The 25104-nt window shown below is 35.6% G+C and overlaps 1 protein-coding gene across 1 annotated transcript in view; it reads left to right on the forward strand.

Moving 5' to 3' along the window:
- LOC150102760 (potassium voltage-gated channel subfamily KQT member 1-like) overlaps positions 1–25104 on the forward strand; it is a 295473-nt gene that overhangs the window by 16699 nt on the left and 253670 nt on the right. Inside the window, exons 2-3 of the mRNA XM_090398734.1 lie at positions 4231–4359; positions 20190–20280. Coding sequence (XP_090254860.1) covers positions 4231–4359; positions 20190–20280 — 220 coding nt within the window. The remainder of the gene's footprint in view (positions 1–4230; positions 4360–20189; positions 20281–25104) is intronic.

Raw genomic sequence — 25104 nt, forward strand, 5'->3', positions numbered from 1 at the left:
CCAAATCTGTGGACAGTGGTCAACATGTGGCTAAATCACAGCCTCATAAAGAGGGATAATAACTTACCTATCTTTACTTGTCAGTGTGTTCTTCAGTATCCATATAATCCTCTGTGCTATTTTGCTGACTTGCAACTTCTTCTTCCTCTGCGCGTTTTTCCCACTTCCATTGCAGGGTCTGCATGTTACGTAGATACGACATTTGTTAGTACAACCCCCAGCCGGCCTGCCACCGAGGGGGAAGTGTATTTTTTTGACTGTAGCAGCGTGTTCACAGGGCCGGTTTGCCTGTTTACGGGATGAAAAACCCCAGATAAACTGGAGGAAAAACCCTGCTGTCCACGCCCAAGACTGACTAACTTGGCTATGGCTGAGAAAGATCCTTGAGCTCCTCACGTCGTCGACGGGAATCAAACCTAGGACACGCCTTCCCCAGGCATATGGTTGCGAAGCGCATAGCCACTAGGCTAACCGCACGGACATTTTGCTGACTTGCAACATATCCTCTAAATTTCAAATCTCTATCCACCATCACTCAAAGATCCCTAGCCTCATTGATTTCCTGTAAACTAGTACTGTCAGTATGATACAAAGCGTTTAATTTTTTCATCCCGAAAGTTGCATTACTTTACATTTTACAATATTGAACTGATAACCATTGTCCTTTGCCCACACTGCCGATTTATTTAAAGTATCCTGTAAGATATGTATATATCACCTTTATCAACTATTGTCCTCCCTAGTTTTGCATCATCAGCGAACAACTGAATATCCTCTTTAAAATCTTCTGATATATCATTAATGTACAAGTTCGGGTAGTGGGCGGGGGTCCTAGTCCAGAGCCACTAGTCATCCTCATTTGCCTTGATTCCATTCCACCGTACACCATCCCTATCTACCATCAGCTTCATATCCATTCCCGTTTGCTCCAACGTTTGTAATAGTTTTCCATGTGATATTCTGTCAAATGCCTTTGCAAAGTCCAGTGGTATTGTAGTGTAGCCATTTCCATTATTGAATTCTGTCACTTTATTATAAAATGTAAATAAATTACTGAGGCAGAACCTAGGTTTTATAAAGCCATGTTGCCTCTTATAAAGTATCATATTCCTATCCACCTGTTCCTGACTTAAATTTTAACCAACTTTTTCAATACTTTAACCACCACTCCAGAGATACAAATTGGTCTGTGTAATTTGCTACTTCAGTCTTGAAGCTACCTATATGTAATGAAACTCTCTTAGCCTCTTTGAACTCCCTGGGAACCTTGCCAGAGTTTAGACTTATATTAAAGAATGTGTACATGCATTTCAACATTCCCTTAGGCCTACAGTTATCCTTACATAATGTCATTACCTGCCCATTCAGATTCGAAACCTGGGAAACTGCACTCAGATCTTCATAGTAATTCCTGCATTCCTGGATAGACACATGCTTGATTGGTGTCCCCCCCCCCCCCACACACACACACAATATCTAGTTTTCCCTGGTTTTGCACTTCTAAACTCTGACTGAACAACACTTTCTTCAAGCGCATCAACCTGAAATCATTTAAGTACAGCACATCAGGGATATACAAGCCCTTACATCTATCAAATTCACTCCATACATATATAAAATGTACACCATTTCTCCTGCACAGTCTTCTCATTGGCAGTCATGCCCCTTCTTCTCAGTTCTATCTTATTATACCAAGGAAGCAGACTCACAATCTTTTCTTTCTCTTCATTTTTGCTTCTTCTAACAACTCTTTTATATTTTTCATTTTCATTTTTAATTTATTTCTTCTCTCATTGCATATTTCTCCCTTTTAAAATCATTTGTGCCTGCCAAAACAATTAATTTGTTAGCTTCTTCTGTAAACTGAACTCTTGCAGAAGAAGTTTGCTGTTTTCCTCCTCACTGTCATCTCATCATCCACATTGCTTTCAGCCACTGCTTTCATACTGTCATGTTTCATCCACTATTCACACCTTTCACTATATTCTTTACAATTTCACTCTCCTTCCTTACATCATTAATATCATCTTCATTCTTCTTTTCAACACAATCATGTTTTTTGCACTTGCTCACAAAATATTGCCAACACACTCCTTCCTTGATTTTCATACATAAAGTGAATAGTTTTCATACATTAACTATTCACTCTTGACAATGAGTACATTGAACACACACAATATGAATATGAAACCTTGACTGCTCTTGTCTTGTTTAGAATGCTTTTTAAATAATATTGATTAATAAAATTCACAAGTATACCCAACTAAGTCTAAAGTAATTGAACTACTACCAATAATAATTACCAAAATTACTAATATTTAGTAATTACCTAATGTTTACTGAAATAAATAAAAAAAAAAACTTACTGTATGCTGCATGCAGCACAACTTCTATGCATGATGCTAATCTAAAGCCTTTCTTAAGCTTCCGTGCTGCAGTATGATTTGAATTCATGGACTGTAGGTTAGAGAGTGGAGGTGTTATCTGCTTGGTCAAACATTCCTTCCTTAGTTGAGGTAAATGAATTATTATTATTATTACGGGTATCTCCATGGAGTCAGTAGACTCATCGTGGGAGACCCAAACTAGCAAAACAATATCTGTCATATCTCTTCTTGAATTCATTTACATTTACAGATGAAGAGCTCACAACTAAGTCAGGCAATGAATTCCACTCGTTCACCAACCTCCAGGCAAAAAACCTTGTTCTGACACCTTTGTTAACCACACTCTTCTTTAATTTCTAGAGATGACCTCTTGTTCTTCCATCACTATCACACAGCTGAAACATTTCCCCTGCATCAATCCTGTAAAAACCTTTCAGTAATTTAAATGTTTCTATCATATCCCCTCTTCTTCGCCTATCAACCAATCTCTGCAATCCACAAGCTCTCAATCTATCAATGTAGGGGCATTTTTTATATCACTCACCAACTTGGTCACTCTTCTCTGAACCCTCTCCACAGCCTCCTCATCTCCAAGGAATCCAGGTGACCAGACCTGAGCACAGTAATCCAAATGTGGAAGTATCAATGCTTTATAAAGGGGAATAATAACCTCTTTATCTCCGGATGTCAGTGTGTTCCTCAACAACCAAGTAATCCTATGTGCAATCTTGGACACCTTAGCAATGTGTCCTCTGAACTTCATCTCCCTATCTACCAACACCCCTAAGTCCCTAGCCTCATCAATCTCTTGGAGTACCTTTCCATCAATGTAGTACACAGTTGGTAATCTTTTAATCCCAAAATGCATGACTTTACACTTTTCCACATTGAACTGACATCCATTATCTTTTGCCCATTTTACCAGCTTATTTAAATCATCCTGCAAATTTTCAAAATCAGCTTGATTTTTTATTTACCCAACTTTGTCATCAGCAAACAACTGAATATCTCCCTTCAAGCCATTTCCTATATAATTTATGTACAAATTAAATAATAACGGCCCAAGCACAGAGCCCTGAGGCACACCACTGGTCACCTGCCTCATTCTGGACTTGGCTCCTCCATACACCACCTTATGGTATCTCTCCCTGAGCCATCCTCCTATCCATATCACCAATTTAATATCCATTCCCATTTGCTCCAATTTGCATAACAGTGTTCTATGGGGTATCCTGTCAAAAGCCTTAGCAAAGGCTTTTGACACCACTGTGTAGAAGAATACTGATGAAACTGATTACTATAATCTGCCATTTATATCACACCCTCAAGAACGCTATTTGTCATTCTGATAATTGAAGTATAGTTACATAGTGTTGTACCAGAAGTCTGTTATTTGAAGGATTGTTGTTTTGAAGGTTGGATAAACATGTAGTTATCCTCTCCTGCTCTTTGCATGTTGGTCTGTGTTTATTCATATTATCTCTTCCCATTCATCTTTTTATATATATAGTTTTCATATTTTTTATTGTTATTTATTTACAGAAAGGTACCAGCAGTACTAATTATCATACTAACTTTACAAAAGTTGTGATAATAAATGTCACTAATCATAAGCACTTTATAATAATTAACAATACGGTGCTGGTCACATATTCATCTTTAACTTACTACCCTTCATAACACTTATTAAATTGAATAATAATAGCAATAGTAATAGAGCAAATTGTTTATTAATCAGATATCATCATTTATTACTGTATTGACTGCCACTTATAAAACAAGGAAATTATGTAACATTTCATGCTACTAAACTGAATAGCTGTAATTTTGTTTTCTTTTATAGGTCAGCATGGAAGACATGCTATGTATTTAGGGAAGGAAGGAAAAGTGTAAAAATGACATTTCAGGGCAAAGTATATAATTTTTTGGAAAGACCCACAGGATGGAAGTGTTTCATTTACCATTTTACAGTGTTAGTGCGTTTTACATATATATATATTATTTTACTTACTTAATTACAATTTTCTATAAAATTAATTGTAAAAGAGTGTCAACTGTAAGGATTAAGAAGTAACAATTTTTTTGTTTTAAAAATGCTAAATCTTAATTTTTTTTTTTTTTTTAAATTTGTTTAACCAAATAATTAGTCTCATTATTCTGATAAACAAATAAGAACATATTTTCTCTTTTTTTATGTGAGTTTGGCAGTGAGAAGTTGGATACATTACAGCCATGTTTTATTCCTTGGTTTATTTGTGTTATTTGTGTGTTATTTGTGCAATGGGTGACTGGAATGCAAAAGTTGGATCAGAGAGAACATCTACACACTTGGGTCCATTTGGACTTGGAATTCAGAATAAGAGAGAACAAAAGCTGATCGATTTCTGTAACAAGCACAGTCTCATCATAATTACACTTATTTTAAGCAAAAACCAATGAACAAACAGAATTTTACAAGTATGATGCATTTTTCATGAATTCATTACTTGCATATAGAGACAGAGAAAAGAGTGTGCATCAAGGGTTACTAGAGCAACCTGATGTAAATCAATTGCCTCATTGTATACAGTGATAAAAAAACAAGGATATTATTTCTTGTCAACTATGAGGGTAATTTTGAAATTTTCACATTATTCCTATTGTTATACCAAAAACTTATTTAATAAAATACATTTACAGGCTTTCAATATATTCTCCATTCTATTTTATTGCTTGTGCCAAAGGTTTGGATAAGTCATGAATTCCTCTCAGGAAACTTTTTTTTTTTTTTTTGGGAGTGTTTGCTTAGTCACTAAAGAACAAACCTTATCAGTGGTAATGAAGCATTTCCCTTTCCACTTAGGAAACTGATTAAAATTTAAATGTCTAATGGGAGGAGTAAGGAAATATTCTCCATTCTATTTTATTGCTTGTGCCAAAGGTTTGGATAAGTCATGAATTCCTCTCAGGAAACTCTTTTTTTTTTTTTTTTTTTTGGGAGTGTTTGCTTAGTCACTAAAGAACAAACCTCATCAGTGGTAATGAAGCATTTCCCATAGTGCTTCTTTCCACTTAGGAAACTGATTAAAATTTAAATGTCTAATGGGAGGAGTAAGGAAATACTTTTCATCCATAACTTTCCATAAGATCGGATATATTTCTTGTGAAACACATAAGTTTGCATTGTCATGAAGAAAGAGTCTATTATATAGTGAAACCTGTGGAGCATTCATAGCTAAAAATTCACGTATATCACAGTAATTAAATTTTAATAATATATAGATATTCCGTCTTAAGTATCTTAAGACATCATCAGTACAGTTATTACAAACATTACTAGAAATTACATTCAAAGGAACAATTAGTGCATATGCTTGCATTGGAATTCCTCTATGCATACAGTAGCATGTTTGAGGAATATAAAAATAAAATTTGCCTGTAATTAAAATTAAATTCAAATATATCTGATAAATTTATTTTATACAATTGAATATAATATATATTGGTCAAGAAAAGATACAGAAACCAAATAAAAAATGGCAAAAGTTATCCAGATGCTGACATCAATAGTGACCATAACCTTGTCTTAATGAAAAAACAGAACTGAAACATTGGAAACAAATCAAAAGAGACAAACCAATAAGATGGAACCTTGAAAAATTAAAGAGTGAAGAAGTAAAGAGAAGATACCAAGAGGCAATAGACCACAATATTCCAGATAGCATAAATAGTCAGAGTAATATTGAAAACCAATGGAATATGATTAAAGAGTCTATTATAAATGCATCAAATCAATTATTGAAAAATACCGAAAAAAAATAACAACATTGGATAACAAAAAGAAGAAAATATAAAAATGCTTTAAAGAAGATATGGCCAAATACAAATATCTTAAAAATCAAATTACAAGAAAATGTAGGCAAGCCAAAACTGGAAGAACAACGTAATAACATAGATGAATTATTTAAAAAAGAAAACATAGAGAGAGAGCCTATAAAGAAATGAATAAATTAACTTTCAAATTTAATAAGAATAGCAAAAACAATGCCATCAAAGACAAAAATGGAAAATTACTCATAAAATCTGAGAATATATTAATGGAATGGAAGAATTATCTTGAAAAACTCTATAATGGCAATGAACTAAATGTCAATATTAACATAGAAAATCAAAATGAAGATAATTTAGAGCCTCTAATAATGCAAGGCATCCCCTCTGTGGCAGATGGGGGGGGTCGGCACTATTTTGTAGGCCTCCCAGCTAGGTCCATGGGACCCGCTAACCAACGACAGCTGCGATCCTCCATTCATATTGGGGATTGGATGGTTCTGGTGGCCCATTCCGTAAAAAATGCCACTATGTAAAGCATCATGCCTAAACAAAAGAATTAAAGCCCGGGTAATCTCAGTATGCTTGGAACAGTGGTGTCAGGGTGATATAGCAGGCCCTGCGGTATCGTCAGTCCATGAGTGCTATAAAGAAATTCAACGCAGAAGGTGCTTAAATATTGCTACTTGGAATGTAAGAGGATTGAATAAATGTGGGAAATTGGCTAATGTGATGAGAGAAATGGAGAGATTGAATATTAGTATGCTAGGAATAAGTGAAACTTTTTGGAAAGGATCCAGATTTTGAGTTGAAACTTCCAAATGGTAAGATATATAAAATATATATGTTAGGTGGTGAAATATCAAGAAGTGTGGTGTTTATTATAGAGAAGAAAACTAATAAAAACATCCATATAATCAAAAAATCAGAATAATGGCAATTCTAGTGAAATCTAAACCTAGAGATATGCTGATCATTCAAATATATGCTCCTACAGAACAGAATGAGGAAGCAGAAATAGATATCATGTATGATGAAATAGAATGGTGTATAAAGGAAGTCAGAGGCAAGAAAGATTGAGTTATTTGTGCAATGGGTGACTGGAATGCAAAAGTTGGATCAGAGAGAACATCTACACACTTGGGTCCATTTGGACTTGGAATTCAGAATAAGAGAGAACAAAAGCTGATCGATTTCTGTAACAAGCACAGTCTCATCATAATTACACTTATTTTAAGCAAAAACCAACAGCACGATACACATGGGAAAGTCCGGATGGAAGATACAGAAATCAATTAGACTATATTGTAGTCAGTAAACACTACTTCAATGGAATAATGAACTCAAAGGTGATGCCAGGTGCTGACTGTGGATCTGATTATAGACTGGTCTTAATGAAGATGAATATTCGCCTGAAAACAATAAAAGTTAAAAGAAGTCAACCCTTAAAATGGGATCTGCAAATGGTACAAAATCCGATAGTAAAATCAAAATTTAATGAAAATATTTCAGAACTGCTGTCTACACAGTTGCAAAACGTAAATGAACCCTCTTGGAATAGACTGCAAGCAGCTATCATAACATCTGCTGAAAACCACATCAATAAACAAGAAGAAAGAAAGAAAAAACCATGGATAACTCAAGAGGTAATTAACCTTATTGATGAAAGAAGAACATGGAAAAGAGGAGCAAATGAAGAAGAAAGGTTAAGATATAAAACTTTGGATAAAAGAATCAAACAGTTATGTAAAAGATCGAAAGAAAACTGAATAAATAGGCAGTGCACTGAGATAGAAGAATTACAAAATAGGAACAAAACCAGAGAAGCATTCCTGAAAGTGAAAGAACTTAATGGAAAAGCAAAATATGCACAGCCTAATAACATCGAGAACAAAGATGGAAATGTACTCATTGATAAGGAAAAGATAAATGGAAGATGGGTGGAGTACTTATCAGATCTCTATGATGATAATGATAACATGTTAGATGATTCACGACACCTTAAGTTAAACTTATCAACAGATACTACTCTACCCACAAGAAAGGAGGTAGAACACATAATTAAGAATCTTCCTAATAATAAATCCCCTGGGTGTGATATTATTCCAGCTGAGCTGCTGCAAGCTTTGACTGGCAATAATAACTATTTAGTGGAATCCATTCAGGACATCTATAAAACAATACAATTACCTGAAGTTTTTATGACATCTATCCACATACCATTTCCAAAGAAAACTAATGCACAAAATTGTGAGGATTACAGAACTGTGAACCTAATATCCCATGCATCTAAAATTATTTTAACCATTGTTAACAAACAAATTCAAAGAGCCTTAAGCGGTGAATTGAGTAAACGACAGAAAGGTTTCAGAAGAAGAATGGGAACTGTTAATGCTATCCTGGAACTAAAAATACTAATAGAAAGATCACCTGAAAGAAATAGGAACATTTACATATGCTTCATAGACTTTCAGAAGGCTTTTGACTGGGTAAAACATAATAAAATGTTCAATATATCAGATAAATTAGACATAGAAGATAATGTACTTAAGATTATAAAAATGATTTACATCAAACAGAAAATGCAACTGTTTAACGATGAGACTTCTGTAGTGAAAATAAAAAGAGGAGTTAAGACAAGGTTGTATCCTTTCACCAAATCTATTTAATATCTATAGTGAGACAGTGATGAAAAAGATTGAAAAACAAAAAATAGGAATTAGTATCAGTGGTATAAAATACAACAATCTTAGATATGCTGATAACTAATAGTAAGAAAACAGAAACAAATTAATCAAATTACTGCAGCTACTAATTGAAGAAGGTAAAGAATTTGGATTAGATATAAATGCAAAAAAGACCAAATTTATGAAAATCTTAAAAGATAGCAGATCGGAGCCAGAAATATTCATAAACAATATGAAAATTGAACATGCAACAGAATACAAATATTTAAGCACCTACTTTACTGCAGATGGAAAGCAAGATAAAGAAATGAAAATAAGACCAGTCATAGCTAAAGATGCATTCTGGAAAATAAAGATCTGCTCAGAAGTTCTGTGAGTATCGAGACAAAGAAAAGAATGATACGAACATTAGTGTGGTCAATTTTCACATATGGAAGTGAGACCTGGATATTCAAGAAGAGAGTAAGGCAACAGATAATGGCCTTTGAAATGTTGTGCTATAGGAGAGCTCTGAAAATCCCATGGGCAGAACATGTGACAAATACACGTCCTACACAGAGATCTTTATTACAGGAAATGATCCAGAGAAAGATGAGATTGGCAGGACATGTACTGAGAGGTTCAGCAGGACAGAGGATACTAACAGTTGAAGGAAAAATTATGGGAAAAGGATCAAGAGGCAAAAAACGAAGGACATGGTTTGAAGATATAAGATCATGGACAGGATCACATGGCTATGCAGAAACAAAAAGGAAAGCCACCAGCAGAGAGAACTGGGAGGACATGGTGCTGCACCCTGAGGAAGCTACATGAAGAAAAAGAATAATGCAAGAAGAATTTGATAAAGCACTGTCAGAAATGAATAAGGAAGGAAAAAGTCCAGGTGTAGACAATATTCCTATAGAACTACTACAAAATCTAGGTGATGAGACAAAAACCTTACTCTATCAATTAATAGCCCAAATCTATGATAGAGGAGAAATACCAAAGGAGTTTATGAAATCAATTAATAATACCGATACCAAAAAAGAATAATGCTAATAAATGCAACCAATTTAGTGCAATAGCTTTAATTGCTTTAATTGCACATGTCAGCAAAATTCTGGTAAAAATTATTCAAAATATAGTTTATTCAAAAATAGATTGTCTACTGAATGAAGACCAATTTGGATTCAGAAAGAATATAGGAACAAGAGAGGCAGTACTTTGTTTAAGAACAATAATAGAGTGAAGAATAGGCCTTAGTAAAAAATACTTACATTTCCTTCATTGATTTAGAGAAAGCATTTGATAAAGTAAACCAGCAAATACTCCTAAATTGTCTAACTAATATCAGTATAGACTTGAGGGATAGAAAAATAATTTATCAAATATATGAAAATCAAAATGAACAGATTAAAATCATTGATAAGGAGAAAATATTAAATATAAGGAATGGAGTAAGACAAGGATGTATGCTTTCACCCGTTTTATTTAATTTATAAATTGAAGCCATTCAGGAAACTAAAGTAAAATAAATAGTGGCATAAAGATCAATGGTGAGCAAGTCATGTGTATGAGATTTGCTGATGACATAGCCCTTGTAGCAGAAAACGGAAGAACGTTAAAACAACACTAGAATTACTAAATAATAACCTCGAAAAATATAAAATGAAAATCAACACAGTCTTATCTGTGTTGATTTTCATTTCAAGATGACAGAACAAGAGAAGATATATGGTCAAGAATAAACAATGCAAAAGCCCAATTTTCTCTAAGATGAAAAGCATTTTAACAGGAAACCTCAGTATACAATTGTAAAAATAAATTAATAAAGACATTGATATAGAGTATTGCACTGTATGGATGTGAAACCTGGATTCTAGGCAGAGAAGATGTAAGAAGATGGGAGGCTTTTGAAATGTGGTGCTGAATGAACAGAATAAAATGGACAGAAAAATCAAACGAACAAGTCCTGAGAGAGAGAGAGAGATGAGCAAAACAAGAAGTCTAATTAGATCAATCAAAATTAAAAGAGATAAGTGGTATGGACATATACTTTGGCATGATGGACTTGTGAAAAGAATAACTGAAGGCAAAATAGAGGGGAAAAGAAGAAGGGGCAGACTAAGGAAAAGCTTTGTTGACCAAGTCAAAGAAAGCATGGGCCTGAGGAGTTACCAGGAGATTAAGAAGAAAGCCAATGACAGAATGGAATGGAGGAAATTGCTGCTGAGCTATCATTTCCAAGACTGATGCAACTGATGATAAGGATAATTTCCCTGACTTTTGGGATAGTGAGACGGTCATTATGGCTCAGATTGGGTCTGTGATGTAAGACTTGATCATTTTCTTTATATAAACGCTCATTTTTATCCTGGCACTGGTGAGGTGGGAAAATGTAACAAAAGTGGTAAGGTGGGGTCCCACAGATCCATCCAAATAATTTATCCTCCACCAAGTAAAAGGCTCTCTCCTTGGATTCTTCCACACAGTCTTGTTCTTTATCAGACTCATGGCTATTGACTAATTCTAAATCAATTTCACTATCATCATCTCCGCTAAATAGCTCCTCGTCTGTCAAAGCGTCATCTATAAGGTGACGTAACTCATCTGGTAAAAAAAAGATATTATTCTCAAAATACCCTCTAAATATTTACGAAAATGTATTTCCTTATAGTTGGTATGTAAAAATATAGAAGACACAGCAGTAACGATAATATTTTAGTAGAATTTACATGAAAACAACTTTTCGGAAGTAAATTTAGTCACACTTTCTTTTGGTAAGGTGTGGTCTGGTGGAACCCCAGCAGACTTTTTCACCTCTGCACACTAAACTTGTTTGCGGGCAACAGCCTGTTGTGTATGCTGTCGAGTAGCAGATTATGGGAGGGGAAGCTATACCGAGGCATGACTCATTGCCACGCATTGTTAAAAAGTTATTCTTGTTGAGAGGCTTATACGCTGGTTAGACATATAACTAATATTTAAGGAATTGACAGCGTATACTAGAAATATAGATTAAATAAACTTTAATATATACTTTCCGATATTTCGGCGAACGTCACGTTGCCATCTTCTTGGGAACTTACTAAAAGACACGTGCACACAAGTACTAATAACAGCAAATGAGACTGAAGCTAGGAAGCTAGCGTTTCCTAAAGTCCTGATGGTGCCCCCTGGTGGGCTATATTGGTAGTTCTTGGCCTTTGGGCTGAAGTTCTTCTGATAAAAGTTTCCCAAATTTGTTGAGGTTTGGCATGTTCCTAAGGGCCGAGGCTGATTCCATGAATAGTCTTTCATACTTGAACTTGCTGCGGTGTATTACTGTGGCTTTCTTCCATCTTATTCTGTGGCGAGTATCCAGAGCGTGGTCTGCAAGCCCAGAGTGGCTGTACTGGTAAAATCGGATGTAATCCTTGTGTTCTGAGATTCTGATATTTGCTGTCCTGCCTGTTTGGCCAAAGTAGGACAGTTTACAGCTGCAAGGGACCTGGTATACACCAGGTAGGTCTAGGGGAAGTGGTTGGTCTTTGGTGGAGCGGATAAGGGATGCCAGTTTTCTATGTGGTCTGTAACAAGTGGTCAAGTCATGTTTTTTTAGGATTTTTTTGATTTTTTCCGAGGTGCCTCTGATGTAGGGAATCGTGATAGATTTAGAGTAATCTTTTTTGTGAAGGGGAGGGGTGGTGGGTTGTGGATAACTGGGTTAAGTATTTTTTGGATTTTTTGGAGGGGGTAGCCGTTGGCTGAGAAAGTGTCACGGATGTGATTTAGTTCAGTGGTTAGGGCTTGATCATTAGAACAGATTATTTTTGCCCTGTTGAATAATGTTTTAATAACTCCATATTGTTGTGAGGGGGGGTGGTGGGACTGTTGGTGAATGTATCTGCCTGTATAGGTGGGTTTTCTATAAACTGAGAAAACCAAGGTTCCATCAGGTTGGCGGGTGACTAGTGTGTCTAGGAAGGGGAGGTTATTGTTTTCCTCTTTTTCCAGGGTGAATTTGATTCTAGGGTGTTGGTTGTTCAAGTGTGTTAGGAAGGAGAGGAGTGAATCCGGGCCATGTGGCCAAATAGCGAAAACATCATCAACGTAGCGAAGCCATATGGTAGGTTTTTGTGGGGCTGAGTTTAAGGCTTTCTCTTCAAACATCTCCATGAAGAAGTTGGCCAAGGGTGGGGAAAGTGGTGAACCCATGGCTGTCCCCTCTATCTGTTTGTAGAATTTTTCCTGCCAAACGAAATAGCCTGAGTTTATTGTAAACTGAAATAGGGCTGAGATATCGGGAGGAAATTTAGCTTGGATTAGCTCTAAGGTTTCTTTGAGGGGGACATTCGTGAATAGGGAGGAGACATCAAAACTGACCATTATGTCATTATGTTGGAGTGTAAGGTTTTCTATACTGGCTTTGAAGTGGGCTGAGTTTTTTATGTGTGATGGTGTATTGCCAGTATAGTGTGAGAGCGCTTTGGCTAAATGCTTGGCTAGTTTGTAAGTGGGGGAATCAATGCCATCCACTATGGGACGTAATGGCACATTTTCTTTGTGTATTTTTGGGAGCCCATATATGCGGGGGGGTCTAGAGTTATAGGGTTTTAGTTTGTTGGTAATCTCCACAGGCCAAGAAGTGACCTTCTTAAGGAGCCTATGGAGTTTTCTAATTTGTGAGTTGGTGGGATTGTAATCAATGGGGAGGTAAGTGGAACGATCTAATAATAAAGCCTTGAGCTTACCTGTGTAATCTTTAAGATTAAGTACCACAGTGGCGTTTCCCTTATCCGCTTTGGTGATCACTATTTTTTTGTTTCTTTTCAATTCTTGTAGTGCCTTGTATTCACTACTGGATATGTTGGATTTTGGAGGTTTTGCTTAGCGATTTTGATAAAATATACTATTATTAATTTTAGAAATTCTGCATTGACTAAATCTGTATATTAAAATACGGAACTGAAAGTCCTGGGATTCCATGGAGGTGTCATGTAATAATATTAATAATAAAATAAAACAAAACTAGACAAAAACTTAATAATGGAAAAAACTCACGTACAAAGATTATTTAATAGTATAATTTTCACCTGTGTCACAGGCATCTTCAGTTCATTATGCTCAAATTAAACAATAGCTGACAATTCCAAAAAACACCACCTAAGTAGCTGGTGTAAGATAACTAAAAAGGTCAATAAATTTCCAAAAAAAAAAAAAAAAATGTAAGGCATCAGATCTGTTTAAGTTAGGAGAATGAAGTAGAGTTTCACATGTTTCTTTATAAAGGCGTTCCATGAGAAGCTGACTTTTGTGCAGAACTCTTGCCTTTCTCTAATGAACTCTGTGTCTAGTGAAGATGGCATGTTCTGCAAGTCCAAGTCCAGACTTTTCAAGTTTAAAGTATTCAATATAAGATTGGTGTTCTTCTAGCCGAATAGAGGCAGATCTTCCCGTTTGTCCGAAATAAGATAATCCACAAGAGCACGGAATCTGGTAGACACCTGGATGATTAAGATGTGGAAGCTTGTCCTTAGGAGAAGTGAGAAAGGTGGAGATTTTTCTAAACGGTCAAAAGGCAACAAAAATATTCAGTGGTTTTAAAACTTTTGCTATACGTTCACTGATGCCTTGTACATAAGGGATAGGAATGCGCGTTATTTTTTCTGTGTTTGAAGAGGAAGACATATTAAAACTACTCAAAGTTCTTTTAATGAAGCAATTCTTATAACCATTAGATAGAAAGGAAGAAGTTATATATTGTAATTTTTTCTGTAAAAGATCGTCTGAAGAACAAAAGGAGTGGGCCCGATGAACCAGTGTTTTAATAGTTCCTGCCTTTTGACTGGGATGGTGATGAGATTCCGCATGAATATAATGGCTGTATGAGTCTTCTTTCTATAAACTGAGAAATGTAGGTTACCATCTGGTTGGCGAAGAATTAGAAGATCTAAAAAGGCTAACTACTTATTTGTTTCTACTTCTAGGGTAAACTTGATCCTAGGATGAAATGCGTTTAACTTAGTGAGAAATTGTTGAAGTTCATCCGAAGAGCCATTCCATACAGCAAAGTTCATCCGAAGAGCTATTCCATACATTGACATATCTGAACCAATGAGTAGGTCTGGGAGAAATGTTGTCAAAGATACGTTGTTCAAAATGTTCCATAAAGAAATTGGAGAGATAGCAGGAGAAAGAGGATTACCCATTGCTGTTCCTTCAATTTGTTGATACAACTTATTTTTAAAGGAAAAATAATCAGAATTTATTACATAATCAAAAAACGTTTACAATGTCTGAAGGAAATTCCTGTTGTAGTAATTCAATGCTTTCCGAAAGAGCCACATTTGTAAATAAAGAAACAACATCTAAACTGATCATGATATCAAAAACGTCTAAATGAAGATCTGAAATTTTATAATCCAAAGTAGTTTTTATATAAGTATCAGTTCTTCTAGTTGAAGAGGAGAGTAAATTTGATAAAAATTTGGAGATTTTTTTTTTAGGAAATTTATTGACCTTTTTAGTTATCTTACACCAGCTACTTAGGTGGTGATTTTTTGGAATTGTCAGTTATTGTTTAATTTGAACTTAATGTACTTAATGTAATGAAAATTGTACTATTAAATAATCTTTGTACGCGAGTTTTTTCCGTTATTAATTTTGTATCGATATGTCTACTCACGGTATACCTCTTTTAAAACTTAGACATATAACTTGTAATTATCTTTGAAACAATGATAATTTATAAGTAATTTATGTTTACATACATACATACGAGTGGGATCTGTGTAATAGAATAACAGTATTTCCAATATATGTACTGTATGCAAGTTCATAAGATTTTTCTTATATTTCAATATGAACTTTTAAAAAGCAAGCAGGTCAGTGATAATTCATAACTTATTTATGTTTACACACATATGTATATATATATATATATATACATACATATATATATATATATATATATATATATACATACATACATACAATTTGGAACAGAACAACCTCCCATTTCGCTATAAAGTTGAAAAAATCAAGAGCTCGAACGAATGCGACTGTGGGTGACCCTAGATCCAAAATGGCGGCAAGTAAGCCGTACCTTCTATTTAGAGCCTTAAGTAGAACATACCATGAATCAGACAAACTTCGCTGAAGTGGATTAGGGCTGGATCAAAAGAAGTAGAGGGCCAGATCTGGGCCAGGGGTTGCCCAAATGTGCTCTAAAGCCTCAAAAAATTCCTCCACTTCTATCTTAGTAGAACCTTCTGTGGGGCCATAGGCACAAATAAGTCTCATAGTTCCCCATTCTGATATTTGCCCACATCACTCTACTTGAGACTGCCTGCCATTCAAGAAGATTAACCTCGTATTTAGTGTTGAATACTATGGCTACAACTTCTTTTCCTTGATTATCATTTCCTGAATATAACATTTTGTATTTATTGCTCAAAAAGAATTCGCCAGTCTTTGTCTTTTTTGTTTCAGTCACCCCTATTATGTTGATCTGGTACTTATTGAATTCCTCAGCTAGCTCCATTTCTTTGCCATTCAGGCTTCTTATGTTGATAGTACCGATCTTTAACTCTGGTGATGTTGAGTTGGGGTGTGTTTTCTGATTTGTTCCAGTAGCTGACTTTTCTCTGTTCGCCCTGGTTCCCTGGTGAAAACAACGGGGGGGCCTTGTTAAACTGGGCAAATCTCCAGCCGGCATGAAATTTTGTTATGTTGTACCATCATTTTGTATTTTGGTTTAAGCCAATAAGAATACAATTTTGTCTGCTAAATCCCAAATTGCCAGCCCATCCTCGTTCGTTCAGTATCAAAGTAGATACCCAACAGGGTGCACCATGAGAAGGTGAGGATTGGACATTAGGTCAGAAGCCCTGGTTGGTTCTCCACATTCCTTTGAAGGCTATGTGGAGGTCTCCTCTCAGTTAGACCCTTAAGCACCCCCTCTAAGTCGATATGTTTTCTAATTTCATGATCATATTGTAAAGTAGATGATCTCTTTAGTCTAGATTTTCCTGTCCAAGCATCTGAAGTCCTGAGTGAGATGTGATCCTGTTGTTGGCTCACGATTCTGTTAGTGAATTTACCTATGGAGAGTTTCTTCCGTCTTGTAGTATGTAAATTCCACACTCTTGTTGAGCTTTTAAGTTATTTTGGATGAGATTGCACCTATAATAATTTTTGCTGCTCTTCATAGTGCGCTGTCAAGTTTTTCTTTTGAGCTAGTAGAAGCTGGAGCCCAGATAGATGAGGCATATTCCATAGTGGGTCGTATGAGTGCTGTGTATGTAGTTTTCAGTGTCTTTGGTTTTGCACTTTATCTGTAATTTAAGTTCCTTTGTCCATCTTTCTACGCCTTGTATTGATTTATTTAGGGCTTTTTCTGTGTGCAGGTAAGAAAGTTATAAGAGTTAGATTTTTATTTTTCAGTGAGCGGAATACTTTGTCTGTTGGAGTAATGAGTGCATCTAGTGTGAATGAGTTGAAGACAGTGGTTCCCAGCCTTTTTCCACTTGTGTACCCCTTTTAAACCCATTTCTATAAATTGTACCCCTTGTTTTTAAAATAGCGCTGATTCAGACTTAACATTTATTGTTCCATAACTTTAGTTATGGAACAATAAATGTTTTTCCACCATTACTAATTATTTTTTATGTACCCCAGAACGGCCCAGCATGTACCCCCTGGGGCTAGGTACACGTATACCGCTGGTTGGGAAAGGATGGTTTAAGAGAATATATGACAGCTGTGGGTGATTCAGGACCTCCCTCTGAGTATATGACTGACTGGATGTTTTAGATAAAAATACTCCTTAAGAGCACATATTATTTAATGATGATGATGATAATATTATCTTAATATGTATGGTTTTATGTTGATTTAATACTTTTAATGTAGTTATAAAAAATAAAAAAAACATTAATCTTTTAACTTTGATTGCAGCCATAATTCTCTTTGTTTTTGAGTACCTAGTAACACAGGCTTTTCGATATTTCAAGTAAAAGAAATACCGTTTCATAATCAAGTAAAAGAAAGAGTGAATATGAAAGAATAACTCTTCTAAATCCAGATGGTGTGTGGGTTACAGATGCAGAAGAGGTTGTTCAGTTAATGAGTGCATTCAACCTGGTGCAACATTGAGCTCACTGTCACCTCTTTACTAGATGATAAAATGCAGGTGTGTCAGGCCGAGGTATTAGAGCTATTGCACAAATTGAATAAGAATTCAGCAATAGGGACTGATGGAATATCAGCATGTATGCTAAAAGAGTGTTCAGCTGAACTGGCCAATCCTTTGACCAGGATGTTTAATATGAGTCTCAGAACAGGGAAGATTCTGCAAGAATGTATGGTAATATGGTAATTCCATTGCACAAGTGGGGGGGGGTGCAAAGACTGATTTATCCAACTATCGACCAATTAGTATCTCAGGAGTGGTGGTGAAGATTTTGGAAAAATTGGTTAGGGCCCACCAGAAATGAGTTGACAGTGAATCTCTACTTTGAAATGAACAACATGGGTTTACTAAGGGAAGGTCATGTTTTAGCAACTTGCTTACATTTTATAGCAATGTTATAGATCGAACTGGACAAGAGGAATGGATACACCATGATACTTTTGGATTTTGCTAAAGCTTTTGACAGAATACAGCATCGTAGACTGTTGCATAAATTGTTGAATATGGGTTTGGATTAAAAAATATTAGCATAGATAAGAGGATGGCTGACTGACAGATATCAAAATGTGGTATACGGGGGATCTGAGTCTGCAAGGTTTAATGTAACAAGTGGTACCACAAGGATCAGTGCTTGGTATACTGTTATTCAGTCTGTACATTAATGATATTAGGAAGGATTTGGCTAGCGACATACAGCTATATGCTGATGATGCAAAGATAGGCAGGGTAATCAGGAATGCTACTGATATGCAGTACTTGCAGAACGATTTGCATAGGCTGGAATTATGGGAATAGGAAAATGGGTATCATTTACTTGTGAGTAAATGTAAAGTCATTTACTTCGGCATGATTAGATATCCAATGTCGTATTATATTGGTGGGATTAGGCTAGAAGAAACTGATGAGGCTAGGGATCTTGGAGTGTTAATAGATAGGAAGTTGAAGTTCAGGGGCCATGTGTCAAAGATTGCAAATACAACTCAAAAGAAAATTGCAATGCTGAAACGTTCACATGTAAAGATAAGGATGTTATTTTGCCTCTTTACAAACCCTTGATAAGACTTCACTTGAACTATTGTGCGCAGGTCTGGTCTCCTGGTTTCCGTTATTATTCTGATGTATTGGAGAGAGAGAGAGAGAGACAAAGGAGAGTGTTTAAAATGCTATCAGGATTGTAGAATACTGGTTATGAGGATAGATTGAGAATTTGTAGACTGCAGACACTAGCAAACAAAAGAAAGAGGGGTGATATGATTGAGACTTACAAATTTTTGAAAGGGTCATACAGGATTTCAATTGATGGAATTTTTCAACTTATGGAGGGTGGGAAAAGGACAAGAGGGCATCCTTGGAAGCCGAGAATGACGCTGCCAAGAAAGGTGTGAGGGCTAGATTTTTCTCTCAGAGGGTGGTGCGTGATTGGAATGGGTTGCCTTTGGATGTTGTGGGTGCAAGCAGTGTGAATGAATTCAAGAATAAGTATGATAGCTGGTGTGTGTGTATGTGGTATGTGGCCTCTCTCGATGAGTCTCTGACTCCCTGGAGGTCTCTCTTAATAATAATAATAATATGCTGATTGCAGGATTGTTCTTATAGAAAGTTACTTTCTATTTCTTCCTAAAAATGCTTATAAACTAGCCAGTTAGTGTGCATATTTGATATATAACATTCATTCCTTTAATAAGCAGGTATGTCTTCATACTGAGTGTGAAGACATACCCTCTATGATTGCAGTAAAATTTGAATCCACAGCCTATTAGTTGGAGAGTAAACTCTGTCTGCTTAGCTATTCAGGCTAAAATGTTGGCTAATACATAAAGAAGAGGAAGACATTTGAAATTCATTGTTATAAACACTTCTATATAGCAAACTGCTGATAGGGTTTTAGTCAGAACTTCAATATTTTGTTATAATGCATGAGTAAACTTGTTATAATGATGTTTTCTCTGGTGAGAATCCACTATATTAGTTAATTTAATTTTACTGTGTAGTTAACTAATGACAAAATGAGCATTACCCTTTCAGTTATTAAAATTATTTTGCACAATTATAGGAACTAATCATAATTCATGTTTTGATGAATTTTGATTGTTTATGGAATTTGATTTATTGATTTTGTCCATTTATTAAAGGTTATGCTTTTATCTACAGTTTTTTGGTGGTGCTCATCTGCCTTATTTTTAGCGTCTTATCAACAATTGAACAATATACTAATTTTGCCATAGAAACTCTCTTTTGGATGGTAAGTAAACATAATGTTTGAATATTTTTGTTTTTGATTATTCAGCTATACTATGTTAGTTATTAAATGTCAAGTGTATTTATTAATAATTGTAATCATTCATAGCATTATCAGTAGACATAATGCTCTTTGGTTTGAAAGATCTAGATTTATATCCTTATCATTTGCACATATAGTTTGTTTAAATTATCTTCTTTCACTGCCCTCCAATCCTCTCCATGGTTTTGTTGATACAAGCACTCTCCATACCATCTTTCAATGGGGTGACAACAACCTAATCATTTTCATTGTTTCTAAAACAATTTTGTTTCATCTCAGAAAATAAATAAAAATAAAAAGTTACTCTTCTTTTTTCCTTTCATTTAATAGCATTCAGGTCAGCAATTAAGACCAGATCTGTTTTTGTGGACTTAGTGAAACCTCTCCTGGCACAAACACATCACTTCTTTACCATCTTCAGCTTTCATAAAACTTAGCATTCATTTGTGCTTAGAATTCTACTTTTCATCTAGTTACTCTTTTTCAAATCCCAAATCTGCAAATGTTAGATACTATCCCAAAAACTTATTTAAAATTTCTTGCTGTGCAAACGAGAGCATTTCAACTAATTGACTATCCATCTTTCACAGGCAGTTTCTAGTACTACATGAAAAAGTCTACATCATTACTAACTTCGTATCAACAATTTTCCTCCAAATCAATCTGTTGTCTGTCAAGATTCCTGCATTATCGGATCTTATATTTTTGACTTCTAAGGCACTTTTTTTACTGTATCAATCCACCTATACCTTGGTCTTCCTCTGGGTCTTTTTCCTTCCAACCTGGCAGAGAACACTTGTTTTGCTAATCTTTCCTCTCCCATTCTATTTAAGTGACCATACCAACCTGGGATTAGCTCTGTTAACACATTCCTGGATACAACAATATCAAGTTCTTTCCTAATATCCTCATTTTTAATATGATATTACTCCTAATCTTTCTCAGGACTCATATCTGTGATCTCTAGTCTTTGGTCAAGTGTTTTATTTCTAACCCTGCTCTCACATCCATAAGTTAAAATTGGTTTGAACACTGTTTTCTATACAGCTAATTTCTCTCTTATTCCATATAAATTTATTCAGCTGACTTCCTACCATATTGGCTCTGTTGATTCTGTTATCTGTTTCCATATTTAATTTACCATCTTCACTAAAAATAAGAGTAAAATTAAAATTTGTGCATAAGTAGCTGAAATGTTTTTCTTGTTCTATAGGTTCTCCATTCACAATGCAGTTGATATTTTCAATGTTTCTGCCAATGTTCATTATCTTTTTCTTGTTATTGCTGAGTTTCATACCAAATTTGATATCAGGTTTAATACCACTTTCTTTCATAATGTGATCCATAATAGATAATTAATAACAAAGGGAATAATGTACATCCTTGTCTCACACCAGATTTAACATCAGACTATCTTCCTGGACTTCCTTGAATTCTAACTGCTGACTTACAACTCAAAAAAAGACTGCATATTGCTTGATATAATGTCCAATTGACACCATATAACTGAAGCATTTTGAATAGCTTTTCTCTTGACATCTTGTCATATGCCTTTTTCAAATCTACAAAATTTAAATACAGATCTTTGTTATATTCTCAGGATTTCTCAACTATTTGTCATAAAGTGAAAATCTGATCCTGACAGCCTCTTTTTGACTGAATCCAGCTTGTTCTTCACCAAGCTTCCCTTCCATAATCCTTCTCAACCATCTCTCAAGTATACTTGCATAAATCTTATCAGGAACACTCAGTAGGGAAATATCTCTGTAATTCTCGCATTCGGTTTTATTTCCATTTTTGTATGTGGGTACTATGAGAGCTCTACTCCAATCATCTGGAATTCGTCCCCCCTCCAGGCCTTCTGAACTATGCAGTGCAGCCACTGCAAGACTTCTGTACCTCCATACTTGAGCATTTCTGGTCGAATATCATTTACTCCTGCTGCCTTTCCACATTTCAGGCTTTTGATGGCTTTTTTCTAAATATGGATATATGTATTCCTAATTTCATGCCTGTTGAGTGTTTTTTACATCTGTGCTGTCACTGATTGTTTCATTTAGCAATTTTCGAAGTAATTACCTCATATATCAAGGATATCTTTTTCTCCAGTTTTCATGTCTCCTTTATCATCTCTAATTCCTTTTACAGCACTCTTTCCTCCATTTCTGAGCTTTTTCAACAACCTATAGAATATTTTGCCACATTCCTGATATTTATATTCTGTGTTCTTGCCAAAGTCTTCCATTGACTTTTGTTTAGTAAAAGTAATGGCATTTCCAAACTATGTAAATATATTTTGACAGTACCACACATAAGTTTGTCAGTAGTAAAGTAGTTTATACAAGACAGGCCATTTGAGGAGAAGGTAAAGTGAAGTCAAGTTGGGAAGGAAATCAGAGAAAATTAAGGAATTCTTCCAAGACAGAATTACAATTTTTTAATATATATATATGTTTTAAATCACTCCCTCCCGCACAAGTGGTTGCAGATCCCTTAGTCCACACAATAGTCCAAGTGAGATCTTATCAAGGCCTTGTAAAGAGGCAAAATGACATCCTTATCTTTACATGTGAATGTTCGTTTCAGCATTACAATTATCTTTTGAGTTGTATTTGCAATCTTTGCTACATGGCCCCTGAACTTCTTATCTACTAACACTCTAAGATTCCCTCATCAGTTTCTTCTAGCATAATCAAACCAATATAACACAACATGGGATATGTAATCACGCCGAAGTGAATGACTTTACATATAGAATGTGAGCAAGTTGCTAAAACATGACCTTCCCTTAATAAACCCATGGTTTATTAAGGGAAGCTCATTGCAAAGTAGAGATTCACTGCCAACCCATTTCTGAATGTGAGCCCTAACCAATTTTTCCAAAATCTTCACCACTCCTGAGATACTAACTAGTCAATAGCTGGATACATCGGTCTTTGCACCACTCTTGTGCAATGGAATTACCATACATTCTTTCCATTCCTGCAGAATCTTCCCTGTTCTGAGACTCATATTAAACAGCCTGGTTAAAGGATTGGCCAGTTCAGCTGAACACTCTTTTAGTGCACGTGCTGATATTCCATCAGTCCCTATTGCTGAATTCTTATTTAATTTGTGCAACAGCTCTAATATCTCGGCCAGACACACCTGCATTTTGTCATCTAGTGAAGAGGTGACAATGAGTTCAATGTTGCATTCATCAGGTTGATAGCTTTGGGCACTCATTAACTAAACAGCCTCTTCTGCATCTGTAACCCTCACACCATCTGGATTTATGAGTTATTCTTTCATATTCATTCTTTCTTTTACTCACAGAACATGGATAGAATTCTTGTGGGTTGTCTTTATCATGCAGAGCCAGTTTATTTTTGTACTCAGAGTTTGCTTTCCGTACAACAGTTCTGATTATTCTAGCCTGCTGCTTATAACATTCAAAACGGACATCATCCTTATGCAAACAGTATTCCTTCCACATCGTCCTTTTCTTACAAATCTCTTGCTTAATAAGATTACACATCGGTTTGACTACTACTTTATTTATTCTTCGAACTCTCAGGATACATTCTGATATCGTATAATATAAGTATTGTTTAAATACTTCTGATGCACTGTCGATATTCTTCCCATCCAGCAACCAGTCCCATCCACTGAACTCAGCATACTCCTCAGTTGGTCATAATTTTCTTCTTTCTAGTTCAACATTTTACCTTTTCTGAATACATAAACTTAGTCACTTCCTAAGTGAGTACCGCATGATCATTGTCACCAACTAGAGGGAGAATAGTTATGTCTTTAACCGAAACGCCCTCTGACACTATAATGAAATCTAACACTTTGCCCTCGAGTTCCTTCTATCACATGCTTCTTGAGGAACTTGTCCCGCAACAGCTCAATAAATGCATTTTCATTCTTCTCATGAGATTCTACTGCCACCCAATCAGTATTTGGGTAATTAAAGTCTCTCATATGATTACTCTTTTTGTGCTCATGTTTACTATTTGGTGATGCATTTCTTCATCATTAGCAACCGATTCACCAGGTCTGTAACAACACCTCACTATGTAATTGATCTTGTTAGATTCCACCTCACACCAGATGGCTTCAAACTCATTGCCACACAAGTATAGTTGCGAAAAGGTTAGGAAGAATTGTTCCTGGGTTCAAGCCATTAGAGGTTATCAGGATCACATTTTCACTTTAACACATAGTTGAGAAATTAGTTCAATATAACAAAAATCTGTATTTTAAGTTTTGTAGATCTGCTCAATTTTTAAGAGCTTTGCTCTTAAAAATGTTGCACTTACAGGTGGTATACAAGGGCTCTCTGAAAAGTTCTTGACCTTGACCTTAGATGGCAACCCTACACTCTCAGTAAATTTTTTTTTTTTTTCTAAGTTGGTACATCTGTCATAAGCATCCATGTGAAACTGCAAGGCATTCTATCAGGTAGTTTGTTTTATACAGCTGTTTGAAACAAAAGTGTTGTCTGTATCCCTTAATGCCAAAAGAAATTCATTCGAAGTTCATAAAAGTTTATGGGCACTCTTCTCCTTCATTTTTGACAATTATGAAATGTTGAGAGATCACAGTTATGTTGGTACGGGCACCTGGTCAGAATGCCACAAGAGAAGCTCCCTCAGCAGGCCCTCTTTGCCAAGCCACGTGGGAGGCCAAGGACTCGTTGGATAGATTATATCCAAAACCTTGAGTGGACACGTTTGGGAATCCCACCGGAACACCTGAGCTTGGTGGCAGAGGGTTGTGACCATTAGAAGTTCCTCTTGC

The sequence above is a fragment of the Typopeltis vanoorti genome, chromosome 10 (genome assembly GCF_054136105.1).
Source record: "Typopeltis vanoorti isolate ZY-2024b chromosome 10, IOZ_Tvanoo_1.0, whole genome shotgun sequence".
In the NCBI taxonomy this organism is placed as follows: Eukaryota; Metazoa; Arthropoda; class Arachnida; order Uropygi; family Thelyphonidae; genus Typopeltis; species Typopeltis vanoorti.